Source organism: Pristis pectinata, chromosome 12 (genome assembly GCF_009764475.1).
Source record: "Pristis pectinata isolate sPriPec2 chromosome 12, sPriPec2.1.pri, whole genome shotgun sequence".
NCBI classification, from domain to species: Eukaryota; Metazoa; Chordata; class Chondrichthyes; order Rhinopristiformes; family Pristidae; genus Pristis; species Pristis pectinata.
Genome location: NC_067416.1, coordinates 17,812,005 through 17,839,885, shown reverse-complemented (window position 1 = coordinate 17,839,885; position 27,881 = coordinate 17,812,005). Strand labels below are relative to the sequence as shown.

Genomic DNA, 27,881 nt, shown 5'->3' with positions numbered 1-27,881 from the left:
CATACAGCTATTTTTATTCCATTGACTACTATCAGTAACTTTATATTACACTCACCTTCAAATATAGTTACTACTGGTATCCAGTAAATTGCTATGTAGCAAACCAAAAAAACTGTCTACCCTCATCATCACATAATGGTCATTAAGCTTTCACCAGGAATACCTAGACATCACGACATCCAGGAGCTTTTGGATGCAAACAACAAACTTTGTTGTAAACATCAAAGCTAAACAGAAGATCTACTTACAGAACAATTGCATTACCACTTGAAATGGATTTTGTGCCCAAAACTGCATTAAGTGCATTCTGTTCAAAATATAATTGAACACAACTATTTCAGCTGGTATTTATTAGTAAATATTCAATTCCAATTAAGTGAATATCTGCCAAGTAAACATCTTTGTGAAGTCAGTAAAAAGCAGAATTTTTTTCTATTTTCATTTTTATTAATGAAAGTTGTAAATTCCTGTTAAGTGAATACGAATACTTCAATTACTTAATTTTACAATTCAATTGTAATGAAACATTGCTTGATACTTATTTAAATTACAGTAAATTTCAAAGAATATAAAACAAATCAGATTTCAGAAAACATTCCATTGTGATTAAAATGTGCATGGGATTTGGCCAAGAGAATAGTCTTACTAAGTTTTTCTGTCAACCTCTGATAACTAAATACAATTTTGACATTTAATGACTATTCAAGTAACAGGAATTGACTGTACATTAATGATAGTTTTCTCTCCCCACCAGGCAAATGTTTATGAATATTAATATATGTTCACATTGGTAGATTTAACCCTTACACCACATCTGAATATCCCTGGCTGACTGTACACTACACAACCCCCTCATAAATGACAACAGAAATTCTTGTTAATACACTTCACTCTTTGAAATATGACTAACATTGAAATCATTATGATCTGTAACACATTTTAAGACTGGGACAAATAAAAACTGATCAAAATATTGGGAGTGAAGTAAACTTATTAATTATTAGGATCAGATGTGATACTACTTATTTTATCATGTATATACATAGTTTTCTCTGAAGAGGAATAGATTAATTGTCATTAGGTCCTCTTGCTGGTGTGTAGCTGCCAGACTTCCAAGTAAGCTATAAAACGTGATTGATTGATTAAGTATACAAAATGTACATTATGCAAAATAAAACAGCCTGGGGCTTTGTTAAGGCTGTATGAGATCCTCAGAATCCTGAGGAACGTAACAACTGGATATTATTAGAAGACTAATGTATTTCAGCCTGCTTTGCACCTTGATCAGTATGTTTATCCACACAACACAACTCTGCTGGTAATGGGTGGGGAGGGAAAGGTTTCCAATTGAGTTTTCTTTTATTTTCTCTCTTTAATTCTCATCCACCTTAAATCATCATCAAACAGCCCAACCTTGCTACCTGAACGCATACCCATGCCTAGGGCAATCTCCAGCCAGTCATCAGCAGGTGCATGGGGCCTACTGAGAAGATTGGCTCACTTCTTCCCTCAAGGGGAACACCCTTGCTTCCACTCCAGCTTCACCTCTGCAAAATGCCTGAGATTAGACACGCAGAGCAAATAGGAAGTAACAGCCAATTATCTAAGTGCTTCAACAACATGACACATTATGCTAATACACCAGTGCACAAGCTGCTATACATTCCTATTTGCATTTAACTCTATGAAAGATGTTTTATTCAGATCACAACACCTAACCAGCAACACATGGTGTTTATTTCAATAATCCCAACGTGTGTGATATGTTTAAGTGGTGTAAGGGTTCAACCAAATGTACTTTTAATCATGGCAAAAGTAGACCAAATGACTTCCCCCCTCAACTGAGCATTTTCACATTCAAAAACATATTGTCCTTGATAAAGAATAATTATATGTGCTAAGAAAAGTTCTTTTAAAAGAAATCTAGGATACATTCACTCAGATTAAAATGTCACTTACATATAAATTATAGGAAAGATGCACTTGTTAAATAAAAAATAAAATGAAAAAACAATACAAATGAAAGAGGGATATTTAATAAAATTCCAAGCTATAACAAACTACAAAAATATAAAATGACTGCAGATATGGCAAAAGATATGAAAAATGTTCTATTGCAGAGTTAAGAAGTTCTCTTTCACTGTTAAATGCTGAGGAAGTCTTAAATCACAATTCATAAAAAATAGGTAAGATGTTCATTGTGGAATCAGCACATTGCTTTACAGCTGCTGGGCAGAAAATTTACATCCTGATTCTGACTTGCTTTAAATACAAATATACAAAATGTAAACCAAGACAGTTATAGAGAAATTTACAAAACCTCCTTTTTTAATAAAGACAAAATACAGTTCTAGTAAATGCTATATTATTTTTAAATACGTGCAAGTAGCCATTTTCATTGATTTGCTATTGCAATATTCTAAGGAGACACCATCTTGTTTCGAACATCATGATCCCAACCTCCAAGACAGACCTGAGAGGAAGTGAGGCAGCTAGAGCAAATAAAATGGAGCAGCTCTGTCGTGTGGAATGGATACTCTACCAGGAACTGGTGCTTTCCCGCTAAATAGTTCCAGTAAATGGCAAAATCTGAAGAATACAAAGATTCACCACACGAGCGATGAGCTGAGACTAGCTGTTTCCTCCAGAGTTTGAGTTAGCTTGATGATAATTCACATGATGATTGGAATGGGCCTTCACACCTGTAGTGCTGTTTGAATGACTATGATGATTCTGCAAAAGAGACCACAGTATATGACTTTGCCATTCATTCCATATCATTGCATTGCAAGCATAAAGGAAACACAATTTTGATTGAAGAGCACAACTGAATATTTTAACAGTAATCTCATACTGGAGAAATGTGGTTAAAATTTGGAATCTAAAATGGAACCTCTCTGGGGAAAGCATTCTGACTGGTTGCATCACAGCCTGGTATGAAAAGCTACTTCCCTTCAATCATTCAGTTCTTGAACCAACTGGTACAACCCTAATCACTGGAGTTTAGCAACACTATAACCACTTTGGTCACCTTGCACTAAAATAGATTTTTTTGTTCTAATTGTATTCTTTCTTGTAAAAATTGTGTTAAATTTATGTTTAATGTATGTTTTTCTTGTGAATGCATACATGTACTTGTGCATATGACGATAAACTCGACTTTGTCTTTGACTTTGAAACTCTAATGCACAGGAATGCAAGCGGCTACAGAGAGTGGTGGACTCAGCCAGTTCCATCATGGGTACAGCTCTCCCCACCATCGAGGACATTGACAAATTAACAGAAATTATAAATAAGAGAAACAAAGGACTGCAGATGCTGGAATTTGGATGAAAAACACAATGATGCTGGAGGAACTCAGCAGGCCAGGCAGCATCCGTGGTATCTATCATTAGAGACCCCCCACCTTCCAGCCCATGGCCTCCTTTTGATGCTGCCATCAGGCAGGAGGAACTGGAACCTGAAGACCCACACCTCAAGGTTCAACAACAGCTTCTTCCCCACAGCCATCATGTTCTTGAACTGACCTGAAAAACCTGAACATATGTCAGACTAGATTTCTCTCTCTCTCTCTCTCTCTCTCTTTCAACTTGCACTAATGTTGTTATGTTTATTTTGTTGTGTAAGTTATATATAATTTACACTCCCCTCCTTCCCCGCACCTGCCTATCACTATCTCTTACCTGCATCTACCTATCACCACCTTGTGCCCAGCCTGCCTCCCCTCTTTTGTCCACCTATCACTGCTCTGCTTTTCCTTCCTCTATATTGGGCTTCCCCTTTTCCTATCTTCAGTCCTGAAGAAGGGTCCTGACCCGAAACGTTGACCGCCTGCTTTTCTCCACAGATGCTGCCTGGCCTGTTGAGTTCCTCCAGCATCATCGTGTTTTTCATCTAGATTCCAGCACTGCAGTCCTTTGTTTCTCTTATTTATAATTTATGTTAATTTGTTTATGTTAACTCATGTTTGTCATGTTTGTAATGTACTGTGCTGCTGCTGCCAAAAGCTAATTTTCTTGGCATTTATACCCTGTGTATGGATGCCTATGACAATAAACTTGAACTTGAGAAACTTAGGTCAAAGGTTTCCATTTTTCCCATTTCACTGTACTTTCTTTAATTTGCTTTTTTATTACAAATTCTTTCAGCCGTTACAAGACATCAATGTCCTGAACCTGAACACCAGATGACACCTCAGGGGACTGGGTAGACGATGGTGTTTCAGACCCCAAGACGACACAGCCTGGATCACCAGTCTGGTCTCTGCTGTCTCTACTCTTCCCCTCACAGTCATCTCTCTGAGCTGGACTCTGGTCAGGATGAAGAGCTGTGTGAGACTGGTGGGGAGAGCCCCTGCAAGGGATGAATTCCCTGTGGGAGAGTGATCTGCTCCTGTGTGGAATCTCTATGTTCGTAGAGAAGCACGGCCTGCTCATGTGAAGCATCTGTTTGTTCATAGAGAGCTACAGCTGGCCAGGTGCAGCATTCCTGTGAATGGTGCGCTGCACATGATGGGTATCCCTGGGTCCACTGAGAGCAGCAGTCTGCTCACGAGGGGCACCTTGCTGCTCGATGAAGCATTAAGCTGGTCCCTGGTGGCACGTTGCTGTTGCTACAGGGCTTCAAGCTGCTCCCATGTTCAAGAGACCAGACCACTTTGAGACCATTTTTAGAAGAACAGATGTTTGGGGTGTTTTCACTAGCGGGAGAATCTTGAGTAAAGGGGCACAATTGTAAACTGGGCACCAAAACTTACTGCTTTTCAGACTTGAAGCCTATTCTATTCATCATATTTTCATTAAGTGATATAGTAACAAAATTTTCAATAATCTTTTGTCATCAGCAGAAGTTTACTCAAACAGGGAAGACCTTATCTCACTTTTTATTCTTACCCTTCTTCAGTTTGAACTTAACAGTTAAGGGTCATTGTGCACTATATATTCTGTCCTCACACCGAGATGGTGTAGTCAGACTCCCTGAAAATGAAGCTATCATTACTCTGCTGTGGAAAAGTGCCAGACCTCCCCGTTTGCTTTAATTTTCCTTTGAAGGCATAGCCAAAAGTGGGACAACAACACATGGGGAAGTTGTGGATGGGAACCCATGTTCGAATCAAAATCCTGCAGTATCCTTAGATATTTTTTGACCTTTTGAAATCTCACTGTTGTAGAATGTACTTTTCGCTATTAATTGCATCACATACTGTGTTGATCGCACAGCAGAACTGAAGTCTCAGCAGACTGCTTCCAACTTGAACTCAATATAATTCAAAAAACAGCATGTTGGGTCAATATCATGTCAGAAATGTGCCATAATCATTATGAAATCTGGTACACAGACCACTTCTTGCACGTTTTTCCATAGTTTCTGTGAACCATAACATTGAAACAAAGCTACATATTGCAGATGACTTTTTTTTTATATATTTACATCCCTACTGGATTCCTTTCCAAAACTATGATTCATTCAAAACTCTGCTGTCTGAATCCAGAGCTAAACAAGTTATGTTTGGTTATCGAAATGCTTTGGTTCCAAAATATAATGTTTTAAATTTAAGCATTTTGCATTCCTGTCTTTGAAAGAGTCCATAACTTCCTGCCCCCTGCCACTATAAAATTTTCCAGTTATGTGCCATGTGCATTTCATTGGCACCCTGTCAGCCATGCATTCAGTTGCTCAGGCCAATGTCCCAGAATATCCTCCCAAAGCTCCTTCAACCCTCCTTTTTGACCAGGCTTTCAAATCTTGTCTTCTTTGGTTCAGTATCCATTTTGATTATATTCCTCAACAAGTTCCAATGTATTTCCATGTTAAAAATGCCTTACATAAATGTCCATTTTATTCTATCCTAAAATATTGTTCCATGCATCAGGGCACAGCATTAAACACCATGTAACAAACTAAACATAACATCTCAAAGACATTATATCCAATGGGTAAATTTTAATCAAATTAGGCAGTTTGTGTTGAGAAGCAATGGAACAATATTTGAAAAGCTAACTGGGTGTGAGGCGAAAGAGAGCAGTTGTACACATTTCTTGGATTTCCAAACTGTGAATTAGAGTCAGAGAGTTATACAGCATGGAAACAGGCCCCTTGGCCCAACTCATACATGCCGACCAAGTTGCCTACCTGAGCTAAATGTATTTGCCTACATTTGGCCCATATCCCTCTAAACATTTCCTATCCATGTACCTGTTCAAATGTCTTTTAAACATTGTAATTATATCCACCTCTACCACTTCCTTTGGCAGTTAGTTCCATTTACTCCCACCCTCTATGTGAAAAAGTTGCCCCTCAGGTCCCCTTTAAATCTTTCCCCTCTCACTTTAAATCTATGCCCCCTAAGTTTTAGACTCCCCTAACTTGGGGAAAAAAGATTCTGACCATTCACTTTATCCATGTCCCTCATGATTTTATATCCCTCCATGAAGTCACCCCTCAACCTCCTAAGATCCAGGGGAAAAAGTCCTCAGCCTATCCAATCTCTTCTTATAACTCCAGCCCCGGTAACATCCTTATGGATCTTTTCTGCACCCTTTTTGGCTTAATGACATGCTTCCTATAGGTGGGCAACCAGACTGCACAAAACATTCCAAGTGTGGTTTCACCAACATCTTGTAACGTGATGTCCCAACAGTTGTAACATGATGTCCCATAAATTGTTTTACTCAGGAACAAAATTTTCTGCTCTGTTCTGAATAAAAACCAGACAGCCAACATCACTCTGAAGCTCAGATCCAAAACCACTAAGTCCTGTACATCCCAGCTTAACGTGTCCATAGGATTTGCTGCAGCTTGAATCTGCTTCTGTCAAATACATCATCTTACTTATTTTGGAATAAATTTATTTGCTTCATGCTGTTTTACATACGTATTTCTCTTGTGGTGTATTTACAGAAGCATTCTCTATGTATTTGCATATAATAAAATTATAACATGACAGTGCACAGTCTGAGTGTGCACGATGGCTACAACAAACATTCTTCCTGGAATTTTTGATGGCATTCTGCTTAAGGGAGCCAGATACAATGCGCATTATTGGACGGAAAAAATTCTCATCTTATCTTACGATGACAAGAGGATAAGCCCCTCAGTTCTACAAACCTAGGCTGATTTGCATCACAACCACATTAACCTGTATTTCAGTCACCCCAACAAAAATATATCAACTTCCGTTTCAAACCCTGCACCTCTGAGCAATTGCTTTTGGAATTATGGTGGGGTGGTAGGGGTGTGTGTGTGTGTGTGTGTGTGTGTGTGTGTGTGTGTGTGTGTGTGTGTGTGTGTGTGTGTGTGTGTGTGTGTGTGTGTGTGTGTGTGTGTGTGTGTGTGTGTGTGTGTGTGTGTGTGTGTGTGTGTGTGTAGAGGAGGTGGTTTAGTTCTCCATAACACTGCTGTCCTTTATATGAAACTCGAAAGGGATTACTTTACTGTGTTATTCCATGTCCCTTCATTTTTTAGTACCCAATTTGTCACACACAGATTTAACCTTAGTGTTAAACCTTGATAATGCACAGAATGCAATTGATAATGCGTTGATATACCTTTACCCAGTTTGTTGTGTCATTTAAATGAAAAAAACTACTTAAGTTTTAGATCAGAAGTCAAGATAAGTATGATGTTGGTGGCTTTAGCTCTTCACTACTAAATCATAGCTTTATGACGGAATGTTAATTATACAAATCCCATATTCCACAAACTAATCTGTTGCAAAATAAACTTTGATCAAAAATAAATTGTACATTGAAGCATGCAGTATTAATTTTCATCCATGTATGCTGCAATTAGAGGGCAGTGTAGATTTATTGTTACATTTACTGAGGAGGTACCACAAGATGGCACTAACTGTGCTCCATTGTGGATTCTGCCCTCTCATTTATTTACTAATCTGACATTGTTGTTAATTAGATAAGATATCTTTATTAGTCACACGTACATCAAAACACAAACTGTGAAATGCATCTTTTGCATAGAGTGTTCTGGAGGCAGCCCGCAAGTGTCGCCACACTTCTGGCGCCAACATAGCATGCCCACAACTTCCTAACCTGTACATCTTTGGAATGTGGGAGGAAACCAGAGCACTCGGAAGAAACCCATGCAGACATAGGGAGAATGTACAAACTCCTTAGAGACAGCGGCGGGAATTGAACCCAGGTCACTGGCGCTGTAATAGCGTTACGCTAACTGCTACACTACTGTGCGTGCCTATTAGCCATTAACTTCCTGATAAAGTTGAAGGGACCAAACAGTAGAACCGTGGTTTATGGTCTTAAGGAATTTTAATTCTCTTAGGTCACTACAAGTCACCAGTATCAAAATTCTGGTAGGCAATGTAAAGCAGATGTGCACAGTAACTGAGGAACCTCACAGAGTTCAGTCTCACCTGCCGCCGGAAGAGCCTTTGAAGTAGACTTCGTTTGGGTGGTTCAGGCAGGTAACTCCTATCAAGGTCCTGAGATAGACTTCCATTTGGACCAAATACATTCAGTTCCTTAAAACATTCAGTTTCTATCATCTGCAGTGAACACAAGAAATAAATATTACTGGCTATACAATAAATGTTAACAATAAATCTTCCAATACCTCATTAAGCCTATTTTGAACAAACTCATTGGTGTATTTGTTGCTCTAACTCTACATTCTTATTATCAATTCCTTGAAACACATCAGCCAGAAGAACCTGGTTGGTGCCTGCATACCAGACACCTACTACGCACAGCTTCTTCTTCCTCTTAGGGATTCCTTCGGAATTGAGGATGACTTAACGTCCACTCCAGTATTGTGGGTTCTAAGATGCTGGCAGGGTCCATGTGGGAATCTCAGACTCTTTCACAGATGGTGCGGGAGGTGATTGACGAGCCAGGTGAGTGGGTAGTTTGTGAGGTGAGGTGAGGTGAGCTGAGGTGCCTCTATTGCTATGACTTGGAAAAAGGGTTGACACTGGTGCACAGCAGTAGGTCATCATTAACTGAGGAGTTAAGTAAATGGATAAACCTTTTGGAGTTCTAGGTGTCGAAGATCATTTATGATTCACTTCTACCTAAGTGGTGACAGGTTGTTCTGCTATGAAGTGATAGTTATGTTCCGAAGAAACCTCGCATTATAGAAAGTCACAAAATAGCAGAACAGGCTGTAGTTGCCTTCAAAGCACAGATTTCAACAGGTTTTTCCGATCACGATCAAGCTATAACCAATGGAGTCACGTAATGCTAATGGTGTTCCCTAATCCATCAATCGCATTATAACCAATTCGCGGTATGGAAACACACGTTACAGCAGTCACTATGCCTAGGATGCTGTCTGGCCACAGTTACATAAAAAAGGCATCATCCCGTACCAAGCTATGTAATATCTGGTGCATATGAAAATCTCTTTGAAAAAATCTTCTGATTTATTGCCAGTTAGAAGTAATGTATGTTACGGGCACAAGGAAAATAGCTTTATGCAGTCTAAATTCATTCCATTCATTAGACACACTGCTACCGCTTTACATTGGTAAATTGGCTTGTTATTGTCACATGTACTGAGGAACAGTGAAAAGCTTTGTCTTGCATGCCATCCATACAGATCATTTCATCACATCAGTACATCAAGTAGTACAAGGGGAAAGAATGCAGAATAAAGTATTACAGTTACAGAGAAAGTGCAGTGCAGGCAGACAATAAGGTGCAAGGCCATGACAAGGAAGATTGTGAGGTCAGGAGTCCATCTTATTGTACAAGAGGTCCATTCAATAGTCTTATAATAGCGGGGTAGAAGCTATCCTTAGACCTGGTGGTACGTGCTTTCAGGCTTTTGTATCTTTTGGCCGATGGGAGGGGGAGAAGAGAGAATGTCCAGGTGGGAGGGATCTTTGATTATGCTGGCTGCTTTATTGAGGCAGTCAGAAGTGTAGACAGAGTCCATGGAGGGGAGGCTGTTTTACATCAGATATCAGATTCAAATTTCAACTCTGGCATAGAAAGGAAAGGGACCATCCTTCAATGTAGACTTCTATACCAAATTAATTCTGATAGTTTACCACAACATGCTTACTAAGCCTGGGTACTGGGCATTGGGCAGGGAGGGGGTAATAACATCACATTGCACTGATTAGTGATGGCATTATAAATGGGGAGTAGATGGTGTGAGAGAAGAGATGAGAGGTGTTGGTCTGGGCAGGAGGTCAGGAGTCTGCAAGTTTATTTGAGAAAATATTTTCAATACACTGCGCCTATGTTAAATCTTTTCAACACCGCTACAATGCCATATTGACACTATTTGAAGGGAGAAAGCCAGAAAGAACAGACAAAGGTATGATAGATTAAGCTATGTTAATCCTACTTCACCTGACACAGGAGCAACAAATAGAAAAAATTGGCCAACTTTCAGTTGGAGAGCAGCTTTCGGAATCTTGCAAAGTTCTTTGCAGCCAAGGAAGTATTTTTAAAATTTAGTCATTGTAGTGAAACTATCTGATAATAACCAGATAAATGACATGCTGCCTGAAGGATAACTAATGCCCAGAAAGCTAGGGGTAATCCTTCTGCTCTTCTTCACAATATATTGTAAGGGACCTTTTGCATCCAACTGAGAGATCAGACAGAACCTCTTATTAATGTTTCATCTGAAAAGCAGTCCCTCTGACTCTGCGGCTTTCCCAAGGGCTGCATGTGAAGGTCAAACTAGATTGTTGATACTCAAGACTCTGGAGTGGGATGACTTCACTTAGAGATGAGAGCACTACCATTGGGAAGGTAAGTGGGATAAAATGTAGTGTATAGGCTACATCCATTGAATGAGGCACTAATTTAACTGAGCATGAGTGCAATATATTATAGATTGTGAGTTTTTAGACACATATTCACATCTTAATTAATTTCTAATTATGGAATCAGCTGCCAGAGGAAGTGGTTGAGGCAGGTACATTAACAACATTTAAAAGGTACTTGGGGACGTACATGGGTAGAAAAGTTTTTGAGTGATATGGGCCAAAAGCACGTAAATAGGACTAGCTTAGATGGGAATCTTGGTCGTCATGGACCAACTGGGCTGAAGGGTCTGTTTCTGTGCTGTATGACTCTATGACTCTAATGTCATGATCGTTATATACTCAGCTGCAGAATTCTGCTATGTTTCAGCCTTAAACTACTGGCTTTTATAATATAGTGTTTAGACAGAATGGTCAATTCTATATTTTATTCTGAATAGAGACTATTACATACTTTCTATATATTTTCATAAAACTGCACCTGTGAATAACCGATATGATGAAAGAAAAGCTGACTGTCATATGCTTAAATAGCAAGCTAACACGAGGGATACAATCTTTCTTTCAATGCAGCCAAATTCAAAAGGAAATGGTATTCGGCTCACCTCATTCTGCCAGGGAATAGAAACACAGCCAGTAGAAAACTTTGAATAGAAATCGTCATCTGTCTGGTCCAGGTTCACCCCTTTCACAGTGGAGAACTGTTCAATATCCAGCACATCTTTGCAGTAGACTGCTCGTGGCTGTTGGAAGAGCAACAAATAACATTAGATCTGCTAGCATAGCCACAAAATGCAGAATGAATGTCAAACTTCAGTGTGTTTGCAAACAGAGGAAGCATGTTCAAATTTTTCTCCCTTTTTTGTCCCAGAAATGTTTGTCAATATTCGTGCTAAAATGTCACAATATATTTTAAGGGAAGGGAAAGAGGAATTACTGGGGACCACAGCCTTGCAGCCAGTGAATGTAGAGTTTAGAACAATAGGTTGTGGCATCATAGCCAATGCTGAATTGTTTATCTATTAAAGCCTTCATATAGTTGAAGGTTGTCTGAAGGGTAGAGTCCCGGCATGACAGGATCCAAATTTGCCTTCAAGAAATGGAGGCAGGATACAAGAACAATATTGTATTGTACTCTGTAAACAAACCAACAAGTTATGATTTATGAATATAAATACTTAAATCACTTCCCTTTCAGAATGGCCATAACACAATTCCCCAAAGCAGCTGCAATTGGCTTCTAATAGTTTTTCTTTAAACATAAAGAAAACTTCTATGTGTAATAAATTGTAGTAAATGAGGCATTACATCAGTGGGCATTACAAGAATTTACAATAATCCAGTCAGAATAATTTGTGGTTTTATGAGGTGCTGTTTGGATTACTGGTAATAACACTGCACTGAGCTCATGTACATGCTGAAAAATGGTGAGGCTGTACAAAATAATGGTCCATAACGAAGGTTAAAGAGGAAATGAATATTGGGTTGTGCTGAAATGGGATCCCTGCGTATTATGTCCGTTAAATAGAAAACAGTCCCACCCTGGAAATGCCTCTGAGAGCATTGACAGCTGGCAAAGCTAAACAGACACCTGTCAAAACTGTGACAGTTTTTAAATATCTAATAGATAGCTAAAAACTTTAAAATTGAAGTAAATAGCTGAAAAAAATGAAATAAAAAATAAAACTGGCAAAAGCAGTTATAAAGAATTAAAAACGTTATGCTAAAGTAGTTAAAAGGGAACTTATCTTTCCCTTTGCTTTGTTATCCCCATTGAAACTTGTGCCTGGGCAGAGACTGGGAGCTTTGCTGGGGTATCCCAGTGAGATGTAGTGCGGAGTGAACTGACCATGGAAGTCCTGGATTTGGTAAATGCCAGTGGTTCTGTTTGTAATGGCTAGACATTCACCAGCAAAATCTGAGCCACCTAGTTCAACGTATCTGTAAATAATGCTTGTAACAATGCATCATTACTCACATCAGGTACAAATGGAGGTTCCATGATGCCCGCTTCTAATCGCTTGAAATTGATATTCCTGAAGAATGGGTTTTTCTTCACATCAGAAGCACCACCTCCTGTACAGCCCAACCTTTGCTTGGGGTCTTTGGTTAGCAACTATTGAGGAAACAATCAGGGATTTTACATGCGCATAGCTCCGCTGAATCTATAATCACCAACTTTTCACACAGAAGAAGAAAAATATTGACATATCCACAGCTGCGTACCTGTCATTTATAATCACACACTAAATCCTTCAGAAAAATGCTAAGTGGTTCATCAGAGTTGCATACATTTGTGTGAATCGTCTCATGCTCATTCCTTTTGCACACATCAAAGTTTTGACACATTAAAGAACACATTTAGCATTGGCATAAAGTAGTGTGGGATGCCTTGAGGCCAAGGTAACTGCGACAAGCAAAGTCCTCTCTGTTTTGGTAATACAGAATTCTAATCATGTCATATTTATGAATGGAAATGTCATTCCTCCTATTTTTCCTGTTTGTCTTTTGCCTTTACCAGTGATGCCAGGTACCATCCACAGTTCGTTCTGTCATTTATGAAGAAGATGGTATGGGAAGAAAAAGCTTATTTTCATTATGTCGCTTTAATCCTAGAGCCTCTAAAATACTTCTTTCAATTCAAATTATCCTTCAGTCCACACAGAGCAAACAGGATGACGAACTGACGCTTTGATCTCCATGCACATAATATCGTTGTGTTGGTAACACGGATGGCCTGGGTGACTGCAGATCACTGAATATTGGCAATTGCTTAAAGATCCTTATGCTTAGTAAGTACCAATCTTCAGCTTGAAAATCAGTATTCCTAGATCATTCTGAGAAATATGATAACGCACCTAGCATAATGATTGTTCGGTTTAAGTTCCAGTTCATGCAGAGGTCTCTAATCAACCAGCCCTGTGGGATTTCCTTTACTAGAAGAACTGCTGTGGTTAAGATGGTGGCTCACCACCACCTTCTCGAATGCAATAAATTCTGGCCTTGTCACTGATTTCTGGATCTCATGAATGAGTAAAGAAACACAATCAATCATACCAGAGGCTGCCAAAGCCATCAAAAACTGATAGGAGGAAGATTAACTTGTAAAAATATGAGAATTTCCTTCAGCTGTGGTTTTTCTTCTATACCACACACTTCCTACCTCCCTTTATTCCAGGCTACATAGTATAGACAGTTTTAACACTGTGGCAAACCCAGAAAGCAGATAATCTTAACATCAAATTAACAATGCATGCTCTGCAAATAAAAATAATGAAATAGGTCTGTAAATGCTGGAAATGGAAACAAAAATTGAAACTGGAAATGGAAATAAAATTACAAACTGTTGGGAATACAGGGCAGATCCAATAATGGGAAAGGTCCTGCCAATGTTTCACATGTCCACCTTTCCCTTCTGCAGATATTAATGAATCTCCTGTACATGACAGGAACAATGATATCAATGATCTACTGTATGTAAGAGAAACCGTGCCAATGGACCTCCTGTACATGACAGGAACCTTGATATCAATGATCTCCTCTGTGTAAGAAGGAACATCCAATAGATCTCCTGTATGTCACAGGAACCTTGATATCAATGATCTACTGTATGTAAGAGGAACCCATGCCAATGGATCTCCTGTATGTGACAGGGACCATTATACGACCCAGTAAAGGCATTCTAACAACAAAGGAATACATTGCAGGATACATTGTCTACAACAACTCTCAGCAACTTATTCTGAACTAAAAATTACCTCACCAAACATCATGCCAAAAAAACAGAAGCTTGCTCAACATATTCGCCCCCTTAGAAGCACCCTGCCTAGTGTGAAAGAGAAGAAATTAGAAGAGGAAGAGTACAACGAAAGATATCTCTCCGATAAATAAACTCTCAATTTTAGCAGAGTTGCAGGCTGAGGAGGAGGCAGTGAGTCAAATGCTTGGGCAGAGCAGATGGGAAAAGAAGCTCTGTAATGGTAGTGGATTGATGTAGATAAAGAGAGGCAGAAGAACCCTAAAGTGTGAGGGTACCCTCGGCTATGACAACATAAGAAATTGGAGCAAGGGGAAGCCATTTGCCCCCTCAACCCTGCTCCATTATTCATTAGACATGACTGATTTGACCTTTGGCACAATACTATTTCTATGTCCGATTCCCTGGTAGTCCAGATATCAGAAAATGACAGCCCAGAATTTACCCACAGGCTTCTGGGATGGAGGCTTCCAAACGTAGAAACAGAAGGTAAGAAATAGGAGCAGAAGTATAACTGATACTTTGAGCCTGCTCTGACACTTAACAAGACTGTTGTTGACCTAACTCAATGTCCTTTTCCTGCACTATCCCCATATCCCTTCCCCCTTAATATTCAGAAAACTATTGATCTCTGCTTTCAAGAAATTCAATGACTATGTCTCCATAGTGATTCCAAAGATTCACCATCCTTTGTGTGGAGAAATTTCTCCTCATCTTAGTTCTGAAAGGTCTACCCCTTATTCTGATACTCATGGTCCCATACTCCTCAGCCAGGGGAAACATCCTCCCTAAAATCAGCCTGTTGAAGCCTTGCAAGAACTTTGTAAGTTTCAATGGGATCTCATCTAATTTTTCTGAACTCCAGAGAATGCAGGTCTAATCTACTCAAGCTCTGCTTAAACAGCAAAACCACCATCTCTGGAATCAGTTTGTTGCACTCCCTTAGTGGCATGATGAAAACTGTACCAAATACTGTACTGTGCACATACATCTTCATCACAATTTTACATGACTAAACTCTTATACTGAGGCTACACTCCCGAGTTCAACAGTCTCCTGTCAGTGGAAACATCCTCACAGCTTCTACCCAGTTAAACTCCCGCAAAATCTTATATGTCTCAACAAGACTACCTCTCATTCTTCCAAACCCAAGAATATACAACCAATCTGCTTAATCTTTCCTCAAAGGACAACTCCTTTGTCCCAGAAATCTATTGAATGAAATTTACTGCACTGCTATGAGGCATGTACATCCTTCCTTAGAAATACAAGGTATGCATCATACTCCGCTATCTCTCTATAAGCCAAGATTTCCCTACTTTTGGAATCCATCCCCCTTGCAATAAAGACCATTTTTCTTCTTAATTACTTGCTGTAGCTGCAAGCAAACTTTCTGTGTTTCAGGTCATTAATGAACTTGCATCATGTACAAATAATTGACAAACAAAGTTCAACACAGATAAGTGTTAGCAAAGGCATCTTAGAGAATATATGCACCGATTGCTACAAGTTAGCAAAGGCATTGAGAAAAAGCAAATCAAGCATGAGAATTTATTTTTAAAGAGAAAGAACTGAAAAGTAGGGAAGCTGTACAAACCTATACCAAACCTTGCTTAGATCACACATAGTACTGCATGTAATTCTGGTTACTGTATTATTGAAAGAACATAGAGGCATTGCAGAGGATGTAGAACAGCTGTATAAAGGCGATAGCAGAAATGTGACGGTATGCATATCAGGAAAGGATGAACAATTGGTCTTTCTTCTCTTTGCTGTTGATAGTGAAGAAGGTTATTGTAGATTACGGGGCAATCTTGATCAATTAGGGAAGTGGGCCAAGGAGTGGCAAATGGATTTCAATACAGATAAGTTGGAGGTGATGCATTTTGGAATGTCAATGCAGTGTAGGACTTATACTATAAAAGGTAGGGTACTATGGAGTGTAATAGAACAGAGGGACCTAGGAGAACAAGTGCATAGTTCGTTGAAAGCGGCGTCATAGGTATACAGGGTGGTGACAAAGGCGTTCAGCATGCTGGCCTTCATTAGTCAGAGCATTAAGTTTAGGAGCTGGTACATTATGTTGCAGTTGTATGAGTCACTGGGGAGTACTATGTACAGTTTTGGTCACCCTGTTAGAGGAAGGACGTGGTTAAACTGGAAAGAGTGCAGAAAATATTTACGAGGATGTTGCCAGGACTAGAGGGCCTGAGTTATAGGAAGAGGTTGACCAGGCTAGGTCTTTACTCCTTGGAATGTAGGAGAATGAGGGGCGACCTTATAGAAATGTTTAAAATTATGAGAGGCATAGATAAGGTGGATGGTAACAGTCTTCTCCCCAGGGTTGGGGAGTCCAAAACCAGGGGGCATAGATTTAGGGTGAGAGGGGATAGATTTAAAAGGGCCTAAGGGGCAACTTTTTCACGTAGAGGGTGGTGAGTGTATGGAGCGAGCTGCCAGAGGAAGTGGTGGAGGCAGGTACAACAGTATAATTTAAGGAGCACTTGGATAGGTACATGCAGGGGCGGGACTTAGAGGGAGATGGGCCAAGCGCAGGAAATTGGGACTAGCTGGGTGGGCACTGTGGACTCGTTGGGCCAAAGGGACTGTATCCGTGCTGTATTGCTCTATGACTGTATGAGTTAGTTAATAAAGGTCTATAAAACTATTAATGACTTTGACAGAATGGATGCAGAAAGAACATTTCCACTTGTAGGGAAGAGCATAACTAGAGGCCATCAAAATAAGGGGGGGTCACCAAGAAATTCAACAGGGAATGCTGAAGCAAAAACAGGAGATGTTGGAAAGAGAAACAGAATTCATGTTTCAGCTGTGAGACCCTTTGTTCTGTTTTTATGCCTGATTTCCAGCATCTGCAGTTCTACTCAAGGAATTCAGAAGGATCCTCTTTACCCAAAGAAAACTGAGAATGTGGAACACCCTTCAACAGGGAGTGATTGAAGTGAATAGTTCAGATACATTTAAGGGAGGCTGGATAAAGGTATAAAGGAGAAGGAATAGAAGGTTATGCTAGTAGATTGAGGTGAAGAAAGACTTTAGGAGGTGTGAATAGAGCACAAATACCCAAAAGGACCAGTGGGGCCAAATGGCCTGTTTCTGTGCTGTTTTTTCCAGGGCATCCCTATCTTTCTGGTAGGACAGTACCCAGCATGGCCCTGTTGCTTGATCCTTTACTCTCTGATGTTAGCGTAACGCTATTACAGCACCATCGACCAAGGTTCAATTCTGGCCGCTGTCTGATAGGAGTATGTTTGTTCTCCCCACGTCTGCGTGGGTTTCCTCTGGGTTCTACGGTTTCCTCCCACATTCCAAAGATGTACAGGTTAGGAAGTTGTTGGCATGCTATGTTGGCGCCAGAAGCGTGGCAACACTTGTGGGCTGCCCCCCGAACACTCAACGCAAAAGATGCATTTCACTGTGTCTTTCAATGTACATGTGACTCATAAAGAAATCTTATCTTAATGCTGTTCACAAACACCAATGCATAATAAATACCACCATTTACTTGGCAATGTGCTTAGTTCCTAACTACAAGCCAAACAAGAGTAATTAATTTAAGTCCAAGCTTTTGTTAGGATATCCGAGTGCCCTTAATAAAAGGGTTGGTTGATTATTAAAGTATTAAATATTATTTACTGGAGCTTACCATCTTGCAAATAGACTTTGCCTCTTCAGAGAACTTGTCTGTGTAAGCTTCTTCTGTTTCCAACACTCGTCGGTCTACCTCCTCCCTTTTGACTTTCTCTTTCCGACCTCTAAATGGAGACTGCCCAGCAATCATTTCAAAGATTAAGCACCCCAGACCCCAGAGGTCAGGGCTTAATGTGTATCGACGATTATTTAGTACCTCTGGTGCTAGAAAATAGAACTCCAAAATTAAAAGTAGAACTCAGGTCAGCAAATTCAGCTTTTTTCTTAAACAAAATCAAATTGATCCAACCGCTACACAAATTGAGAATAGCAACCAAATGCCTGGATTTATTTCCACAATGATTGACGAAACTACAAAGCAGGAATCTCAATTAATATTTAGGTTCTGAAACAAGTATCCATGCTGCAATTAGTTAAAGTATTTTTTTATTTTAGTAAGTTTTCTGGAGTATTATAACAAAACATAAGCTAATACTTCAAGAAGAAAACCTTGCTTTGTAGATACTGTTTGATTATCCAATATTTTCAGCATTTTCTGTTGCATTTCAAATTTCCAGCCTCCATGGTATTTTGGCTTTTGTATTACTTCAATGTTGGCCCTGTTACTTTGAGAACCATACACAGCCAACTGTGAATTTAATATACTACAATATTTAGCTCTAAGAGAGACAATAAATATTTCTTAGCTAAAATTTTAATTCCCCAAACTTGAGAATGATCCACAAAATAATTTGGAGCAATGTTCCTCAATGTAAACTGTGAAATGTCAAATGAATTTTATCAGAGTACTTCAAGGCAATAAATTCAAGTCATACTGGAGATACATCCAAGTGCACTATCCATAGCCCTCTATTTCTCTAATTCTGGCTTTGCAACTCTGCTGTAAATATAGGTGAGTGGTTGGACTGCAGCTGTACCTTGCTGCTTAATGCAAACTGATTCAAACTCTCGTAAAATTAATCTGCAATCCAATTACATGAAAAGAATTTCAACAAATAAATATGTTTGCTATCAGATAAGGCAGAGAGTTTGCCTTATTGAACGGAAGTACCAGAAATCCTCCAGGCAATAATATGGATCGGCAGGAAGGATTCCATAAATGGGATGCTTGCCTTCATTAGCCAGGGTATAGAATGCAAGATCTTGGAGATCATGGTAGAACTTTATAAAACTTTGGTTTGGCCACAGCTGGAGTACTGTGCACAATTCTGGTCACCACAGGTGGAAAGATGTGATTACACTGGAGAGGGTGCAGAGAAGATTTCTCAGGGTGTTGCCTGGGGTAGGATGGGTTTGTTTTCCTTAGAGTAAAGGGCACCGAGGGAGCACCTGACAGAGGTATACAAAATTAGGAGGGGCATAGATAGGAAGAAATTTCTCCTCACAGCAAAGGTGTCTATAAGAGAAGATCTGAGGAAGAATGTTTTCACCCAGAGTCTAGATGGAATCTGGAACACACTGCCTGAGGGAGGGGTGGAGGTAGGTACTCTCATAACATTTAAGAAGTATTTGGACAGGCATTTTAATCAACAAGACATGGAGGGCTACAGACCAAATGCTGGTAAATGGGATTGGCCCTGGATGGTCAGCATGGACAAAGTGGGCTGAAGGGCCTGTTTCTGTGCTCTCTGACTCAGTGACTCTGCCTTTAAATATCAGCATAACTGAAATACATGTTTTAAAGGGAGCAGACAAACAGATGATTTATTGCAGTGATCTTGTTCTGAGTATTTCAGATTATAACTAAACCAATTTAGATGCAAAGTAAACTGAAAATGTAAAGAGACCAACTAATGAATTGTTTGTTTAGGAGCTCAAATATCAATGCTTTGATGCTAAACTCAATAAGGGCCACATGATGGCTGCTAAGGTGTTTTACTGCAGTTAAAGATCTACTACCCATTTAGTATACCAGGAGATGAGCCACTATATAAATGCATCAAACTGTGCCAATAGGGTAATATGCTACCTACACTTAGCAGGGATACGTCATTCATTAAAATGCATTCTTGGATATGGCAACCCACTGCATGTGTGCTTCTTGTAAAACATTCCCAACTATTTGTTGCATAAGGAAACAGAGTTTTACATTAAAAGTTACTTTCTCTTACAAATTTTATACTCAAGAGGGAAAAATTTTCCATCAGTTGAACCATATGGCACCACATTCTTTGATGACTCATATTTACTATGTGTGAAGGTTAGTACTGATTATAGTTAGCGCAGAGGGAGACAAATCAAAAATCAGCCAGCAGAAAAATAATTTTGCATCAATCTTTATAAACACCTGCCAGTAATTACCAATTCAAAATATCATCTGAATATTTAAATTACCTAACCAGTGGGATAAAAAAAAATCCCTAGGAAATAGCATATCCGTAAGTCAACATCAAATCAAAAGTATATTAGATTCTATCCTTATGTTTTGCTTTTACATCAGCATATACGTCTTTCATTTTTAAAAATGGAATTCCAAGCAAGTATTCTTAGGAAGTGTGAATTATCGAATCCACAATACCATGGCGTTAATCCCATTACAATGACAGGTTTACATCTGGAGAATACAAGAAGGAAAGAAGGAAAAATCACAAAGTCCAAATCAAATGGAAGACCTTACCCATGTATCCTACTGTTCCTACCCTGCCACGGATCGTATCCCCTTCAGGAATTTTCACAGCTAAACCCAGATCAGATATCCTAATGTGACCTGCAAGAATATCATACAAAGTAACACGAATGAGTGAGTTACTTATCTGACTATCACTTTATTACAAAGACCCTCAAAGAGAACAAAAGATATGCTTGCATCCCCAAAATAAACCTCTCAATGAAATAACTAACATGGTTGTAACAACGGCAATTTTAAAAGAAAACTACTTCAATTTATTTGGGACTATCTACTAAAACACAATGAATAATTTACTATTCCCCTGTGAAATCATACTTGACCTGGCTTATTAGAAAGAAAATTAATTCTTAGTGACTTCATTACTCTGATACAAAAGAAATCATTTGTAAGAAAGAATTGTAAACAAGGTATTCAAACATGAGGAATAGATTTATTACTAATTTACTACAGCATAGGAAGCCATCCTGTTCACCTGATCCCTGCTGGCAGGGTCACCAGTCCCACTCCCACTTTCCTTATTTCCCTGTAGCCCTGCCTCTTTATTCTCTCTCATAAGCCCATCAACTCTCCTTTGAATTTTTGCTGCTTACCTGCAGTGAGGGACAATTTATAGCAGCCAATTAACCTACCAGCATGCCTTTGGAATGTGGGAGGAAACCAGAGCACCCAGCAAAAACTCACAGTCATGGAACTTGCAGACTCCACACAGGCAGCACTTCCAGCTGCAAGGAGCTGTAGCACCGTGCCTTGAGATAACGTTACTTGGTTTAATGTCCATATTCCACATGTTTTACATATAAAATGTTGCACAGATGTTACACTCAGGAAATGCTGTAGTTTTGTTTTTTTCCTATTTCAGAGTCTTATCTTATACTCTTACAATGACAAGGAGGCCATTGAGTCCATCAGGTCCATGTCTTCTCCAAGGCGATCTTATTCCCCTTCCCCTCAGTTCCCTGTACACCTCCTCCCCAAGTTACATCGGAGTCCCACTCCTGTAAACTGTCCATAAGCCGAACAGTCCGCAAGTCGTAAACGCGGCCATAAACCAAGTTCCCGGGTGACAAAAGATACCTGCAGCCCTGCAGCAGCCGGTAAAATCAACCTGCTGGTCTACCAACCGCCCATCTGTGTGTACAGGCTCTACATGTGTCGGGTGCTCGTAAGCTGGGGAGGACCTGTACTGCTGCAACTTAACCTCTCTCACACATTCCCATCAACTCCCCTTTGATTTGTTTATTGCCATTAACCTACACCAGGGATAATTTATAGTAGTTAGTTAACTTACTGGTGCTTCTTTGGCATGTCGGAAGAAACCAGAGCAGTGGGAGGAAACCCATGCAGTCACAGAGAGAACATGCAAACTCCACACAGACAGCACCCAAGGTCAGGATTGAGCCTGGGTCCCTGCAGCTGTACGCAGCATTGTATTTTTAATTACATAAGGTTAATATTACAGTGACGGAAATACTCTTGACATTTGAGTAGCTCTGTTACTGTAACATTAGCATTTGCTTTAGCAACAGCATGCAGGCTAAATAAAGGACAGTCCCAGAAATCAGCATATTCTTTGCTTATAGTTTCATAAGTAGAACTTCAATCATGGCTACCGAGGAAAAAAGGTATTCTAAGTATTGACTATCCGTTGTATCTTCCCCCAATTTTCAATGCATTTTGTTTGGTTTTCAATGACATATATAGTTACATATGAAATAGAAACTTTACATAATGTAGTGTATTAGAAGCAGCTGAAACAGTAACATATCTGATCTCTTAATCGTTAGCTCACAAAAAGATGAATTTGGATTTTACTGCGGAATAATGTGATTGCATTAGATCCCCATTTTCGAATGGAAATTGTTCATTTGATCATATTTTGACTAGTATGACTTTCCAAATGTCTACTTTAATGTCTCCTAAGTTGTTACTATGCACCTCACTTTCTCATTTCATCCATTTTTCTTGGTTAAATTACAAGCACTTCCACTAATACCGTGGCATTATGTTCTACACTATCAAAATCACTCCAAGGCATTCTCCTTCAGCTCTTTCCATTGTTAAAAATTCTAATTAGGATTGCAAAAATGTTCCATGAAACTCCCTAATATATAGATTATTGCATTCCATTGTGGTGTAATCCTACAGCTCAGAATGCCTCATTTGTGCGACATTTTATGTTATAAACTGCATAGAATATGGATGTTAATCAAGAATCTATAGCAAGTGACCGAACATGACGATATAATTGCATTCATGCAGCTTTAATGCAGTAAATTGGCTATAATAATCTGATGCTGAGTCACTTATATACATTTATTTACACACACAATTTTTAACACAACTGATATCTAAGTTAAGGAGGAAAATAACAAATGAAACTGCCAACATTTTAGTTAGACTCTAAATTCACCCAACTATGCTATACTTAAAAGTTAAAAATTTGAAGTACTTACCATAATCATCTAACAATATGTTTTCAGGCTTCAGATCTCTGATATAAATGAAACAAATAGAAAACATTACACACATGGACATTTTACATTTGCATTTTAGCAAAAATAAAACAGAACTTTATTTCTTTTTCTAATTGTATTTACAGTACCGAAACAGGCCATTCAGTCCTGCATATCTGCTGGTATTCGTGCTTGACATGTGCCTCCTTCCACCTTTCTTTGTGCCAACCATTAATATAACCTCTGATTTCCTTCTTCCTCATGTTATTACTAAGCTTCCCCTTAAATGCACTGAGGACTTGATGACCTGTCTCCAAGGGCTTTGAATGAGATTATGGATGCAGTGGTTTTCAGCTTCCAAAATTACATAGATTCTGGAATAGTTCCCAAAGGTTGTGATTGTAACTCCATTACTTAAGAAAAGAGGGAACTATAGAACGGTTAAGCCAGAATCGATTAAGAAAGTGGTACCGGGGCACCTATAAAACAATAATAGGATTGGGCAAGACAAAATGGATTTGCAAAAAGGGAAATTTTACTTGGCAAAACTGTTAGGATTTTTTAAACTTTTAAGCATCTAAGTAGATATAACTGATAGTATTTGGACTTTCAGAAAGTTTCCGATAAGGTTGTTAAACAAGATTAGAGCACATGATATCCAGTCTAGTTATAATGATGTGGCTTGAGGATTGATTAAAGGACAGAAAATAGGGTGTGGGAATAAACAAGTCATTTTCAGGTTGTTATGCTGTGATGAATGGGTTGCTGCAGGGATTAGTGCAAGGATCTCAATTGTCTGCAATCTATATCAATGGAATCAAGTGTAATATATCCAAGTCTGTTGATGTTGTAAAGCTGGGTGGCAGGTCGGACTGTGAGAAGGATGCAGAAAGGATTTGGGGAATATAGATAGGTTAAGTGAAAAGGTGAGGACATAGCAGATAGAATCTAACATGGAAAAGTGTGGGGTCATCCACTTTGGTAGAGAGAAACATAGAAAGGCAAATTATTTTCCAAACAGTGAGAGGTTGTTAATATTCAGAGGGAGCTGTGTTTTTCTTGTATATGAATCACCGTGCATGAGCTAGGGTGGTGCAGTGGTATAACTTCAGCAAACTGGATTCAATCTTATCTCTGGTTCTGTGTGGAGTTTCCACCTTCTCCCTGTGACTGTGTGAGTTACTGCTGGGGGCTCCAATTTCCTCCCACATCCCACAGATGTGCTGGTTGGTAGGTTAATTGAGTACCGCAAATTCACCATGGGTGTAGGTGGGTGATGAAGCAAAAGGAGTGCCGTTAATGGGCATAGAAGAGAGATGGGGTTAACAAAGCAATAAATGGGAGTAAAAGGATTGATGGGACTGCTTTAAGAGGCAGCATTGAATTGAATGGCTTAATGGCCTCCTCTGTGTTGGATGGAGAAATGAGTAACATACTGAAGGTTTGTAGGTACAGCTGATGATGAAGAAAGCAAATAGTATACTGACCTTTATTGCAAGATGATTTGACCACTTGAGATATCTTGGCCCAATTGTTTAGGGCCTTGGTAAGATTGTATTAGGGATATTATGTTATGTGTACTGGGCTACCTATCTATGATAGAGGGAGTGCAGTGAATATTTAGGTTCCTGGGATGGCAGGTTTGTCGTGTGAGGAGAGATTAAGCAGTTTGAGCCTACAGTCCCTTGAGATTTGAAGAATGAGAGGAATTTTAATTGAAATGTACAACATTCTTAAGGGATTCGATAGGCTTGATACAGGATGATGTTTCCACTGGCTGGTGTGCCTAGAAACTAGGGTTTACAGCATCAACATTAGGGGACAGCCTTTCAGGTCTGAGAGGGGAAGAAACATCTTTACCCAGAGGGTAGTGAATTAATTGGAATTCTCTACCCAAAAGGGCTGTGGCTCAGATACTGAGTGCATTCAAGGCCAAGGTTGATAGATTTTTAGATATTAAGGGATATTGGATGGGGGAAACCTGAATGAGGTATACAAAATTATTGGGGACATTGATAGGGTAAACAGTAATACATTTTTCTCCTTTAGAGCAATGTTTAAAACTAAAGGGTATAGGTTTAAGGTAAGGGGCAGGAGGTTTAGAGGGGATCTGAGGATGAATTATTTTCACCCAGAGAGTGGTGGGAACCTTGAATGCACTACGTGAGTGGGTGGTATTCAGAAAAACACTTGAATCACCAAGGCATAGAAGGCTACAGACCAAGCGCTAGTAAGTGAGATTAGTGTAGATGGATGTTTAATGGTCGGCATGGACATGGCCTGTTTCTTTGGTGTGACTATGAAAGATGCAGGAATGTATCCTGAAACATGTACTGCCCAGTAAGATGTGGCCTAATGCAGTTTTGGACATTTATCAGAATTGATATTTGGACATGTTTTGAATCTAATTTCTATTTGCATGGTTGCTTTTGAGGAAATATTTTTGCAAATACATAGGATGATCTGTACCCTCCTATTTGCTTCTGAAAAGCCGATGAAGGGTCTCGGTCCGAAACACTGACTGTTTACTTCTCTCCATAGATGCTGCCTGACCTGCTGAGTTCCTCCAACATTTTGTGTGTGTTGAGACACAGGATGATTTGTTTGTTTCCTCCCCTTGTATGTATATGCACTTTGTATTTGGTGACAATGGCTCATATTGACTGCAAGGGAGGAGACATCAAGAGCCAATTGTTTTGCATTAGGTCTGTCCATTCTTGGTATCTATGTAAATTGCAGTTTCAACTGTGTGTATGGATGGTGTTATGATCTGATGGGAAATTATATGTTTGATCAGCCAATGAGATGATCCATTTCCTTCATAATTCAGTGAAGTCTCTCCTTTTTCATGCACAGATTTTTCTTTTCAAAAAACTCATAGCTAGAAGATTCATTAGTCCCAGAACAAGTCACAAGAAACATTTATCTGTTTTGTGCATTATTCTTTCATGGCTGACAGAGCAATTGGTGGTTTTTAAATGACCGTCTGATTTAATTTCAGAAATTAAATGTCAAGCACCCCTTGAAGAGTCCAAGATCGGTGCTGAGAAGGCACAAGGGGTCAAAGTTTCATGTTGCATGACTCTGAATGAATGTGCATGGAAAGTTTGTATTGGAGATTTTCCATATGTTCCTAACACATAGCATTCTGATAAAGGAGGGCATTCATACACAACTGTTGGGAATGACTTCAAAGCTATATGTCCCAGGTGACAGTGCTAATGTAGTCAGCTTTGATTGACTGGTTTAAAATACTGATGAAATAAATATTTCCATTCTTGGTAATGTATTGTTTTCACAAAAGGATTTTGTTATAAACTTGCTGAACTCCAGAACAACAGACCAGCAAGGAAGAGCAAACTCAACTAAGAGGCTGTGTGTTTTATATCTTACAGACTGCATCAAATAAATTAACAACAGTTAGTCTTCACTTGAACTTGACAGAGAGTGAAGGATGAATCAAGGGTGAGCTTTGAATAGAAAAGCTCCTTAAGAATGGATCTATGATACAGGCTTGATCACAAAAGTACTACAAGAAGCTACAATTCTTTTAATTGTTTCATTCCCATAGGCATGACAGAGAGACATCATACTTGTAATTTGCCAGTGAAAGGCAATGTGATGTGTTCACAAAGCATACAGCACAGGGATGTTTTCAAAAAAACAATGGATATATCTGTCATTCATTACATAGAACATAGAACAGTACAGCACAGGAACAGGTCCTTCAGCCCATGATGTGTATGCTGACTATGATACCAATTTAAACTGCACATCTGCTTCCACATGGCCTAGATTCCTTCATTCCCTGCCTGTTCCTGTGTCTGTCTAAATGTCTCTTAAAATATTGATCTCTTATCTGCCTACACCACATCCCCTGGCAGTGCATTCCAGGAACCTACCACTCTGTGTAAAAAGCTTGCCTCGTAAATTTCCTTTAAACTTTCCATCTCTCACCATAAAGCTATGCCCTCCAGTATGTGACAGATCCACTCTGGGAAAAAAACTCTTACCATCTACCCTATCTACGCTTCTCATAATTTTATATACTTCTATCAGGTCACCCGTTAACCTCCAACGTTCTAGAGAAGACAATCCAAGTTTGTCCAACCTCTCCTTATAGCATGACGTAAATCAAAGATTTTACTATGTATCCAATCCAAAGGAATGATTTACAGTTTCACAACAAAAGGTAGAATTCATGGTGGGATGCTCATGCTCACTGCTGATCCATGAGGCAACTACAAACTTACCTTCTCCAGACCCCTAGTTAATGTTGATCCACATTGATTGCAAGCACTACAGAGCAACAGTGCGTTGCAGGATACAATGCTGTCATGTTTGGCGGTGGGGGATGAAGGGAGATGGACGGTGGGACAAAATGGCTGAAATAAAACCTCTGGCTCTCAGATTTTCTCACTGTCAAAGGGTCCTTAATATCTCGCATTCCAAACTATTTCAAAGATTGAATTGTTAAAAATATTAAACTAATTGTAAATGAACTTATGCTCTCCCTTCATTCTCTTGGCCTTTTCTCACCACTGAAAAGTGTTAGTTCCTGCTGAACAGACAGTCACCTGGGGAACTGCAACAAATCTGTGCTCCACCATAAGAGGG

The 27,881-nt window shown here is 39.3% G+C and overlaps 1 protein-coding gene across 2 annotated transcripts in view; it reads right to left on the bottom strand.

Annotated features, from left to right (window-relative positions):
- Positions 1-343: 343 nt before the first annotated feature.
- The window catches only part of LOC127576641 (G protein-coupled receptor kinase 5-like), a 198,702-nt gene continuing 171,164 nt past the window's right edge, over positions 344-27,881 (bottom strand). Inside the window, exons 8-14 of one of the 2 annotated variants that reach the window (XM_052027215.1) lie at positions 23,265-23,302; positions 20,800-20,889; positions 18,178-18,386; positions 12,732-12,869; positions 11,359-11,496; positions 8,387-8,518; positions 344-2,733 (exon numbers count right to left, since the gene is read on the bottom strand). In XM_052027215.1, coding sequence (XP_051883175.1) covers positions 2,632-2,733; positions 8,387-8,518; positions 11,359-11,496; positions 12,732-12,869; positions 18,178-18,386; positions 20,800-20,889; positions 23,265-23,302 — 847 coding nt within the window. In that variant the 3' untranslated portion in view covers positions 344-2,631. The remainder of the gene's footprint in view (positions 2,734-8,386; positions 8,519-11,358; positions 11,497-12,731; positions 12,870-18,177; positions 18,387-20,799; positions 20,890-23,264; positions 23,303-27,881) is intronic. The other variant, XM_052027214.1, reaches the window with a different exon arrangement.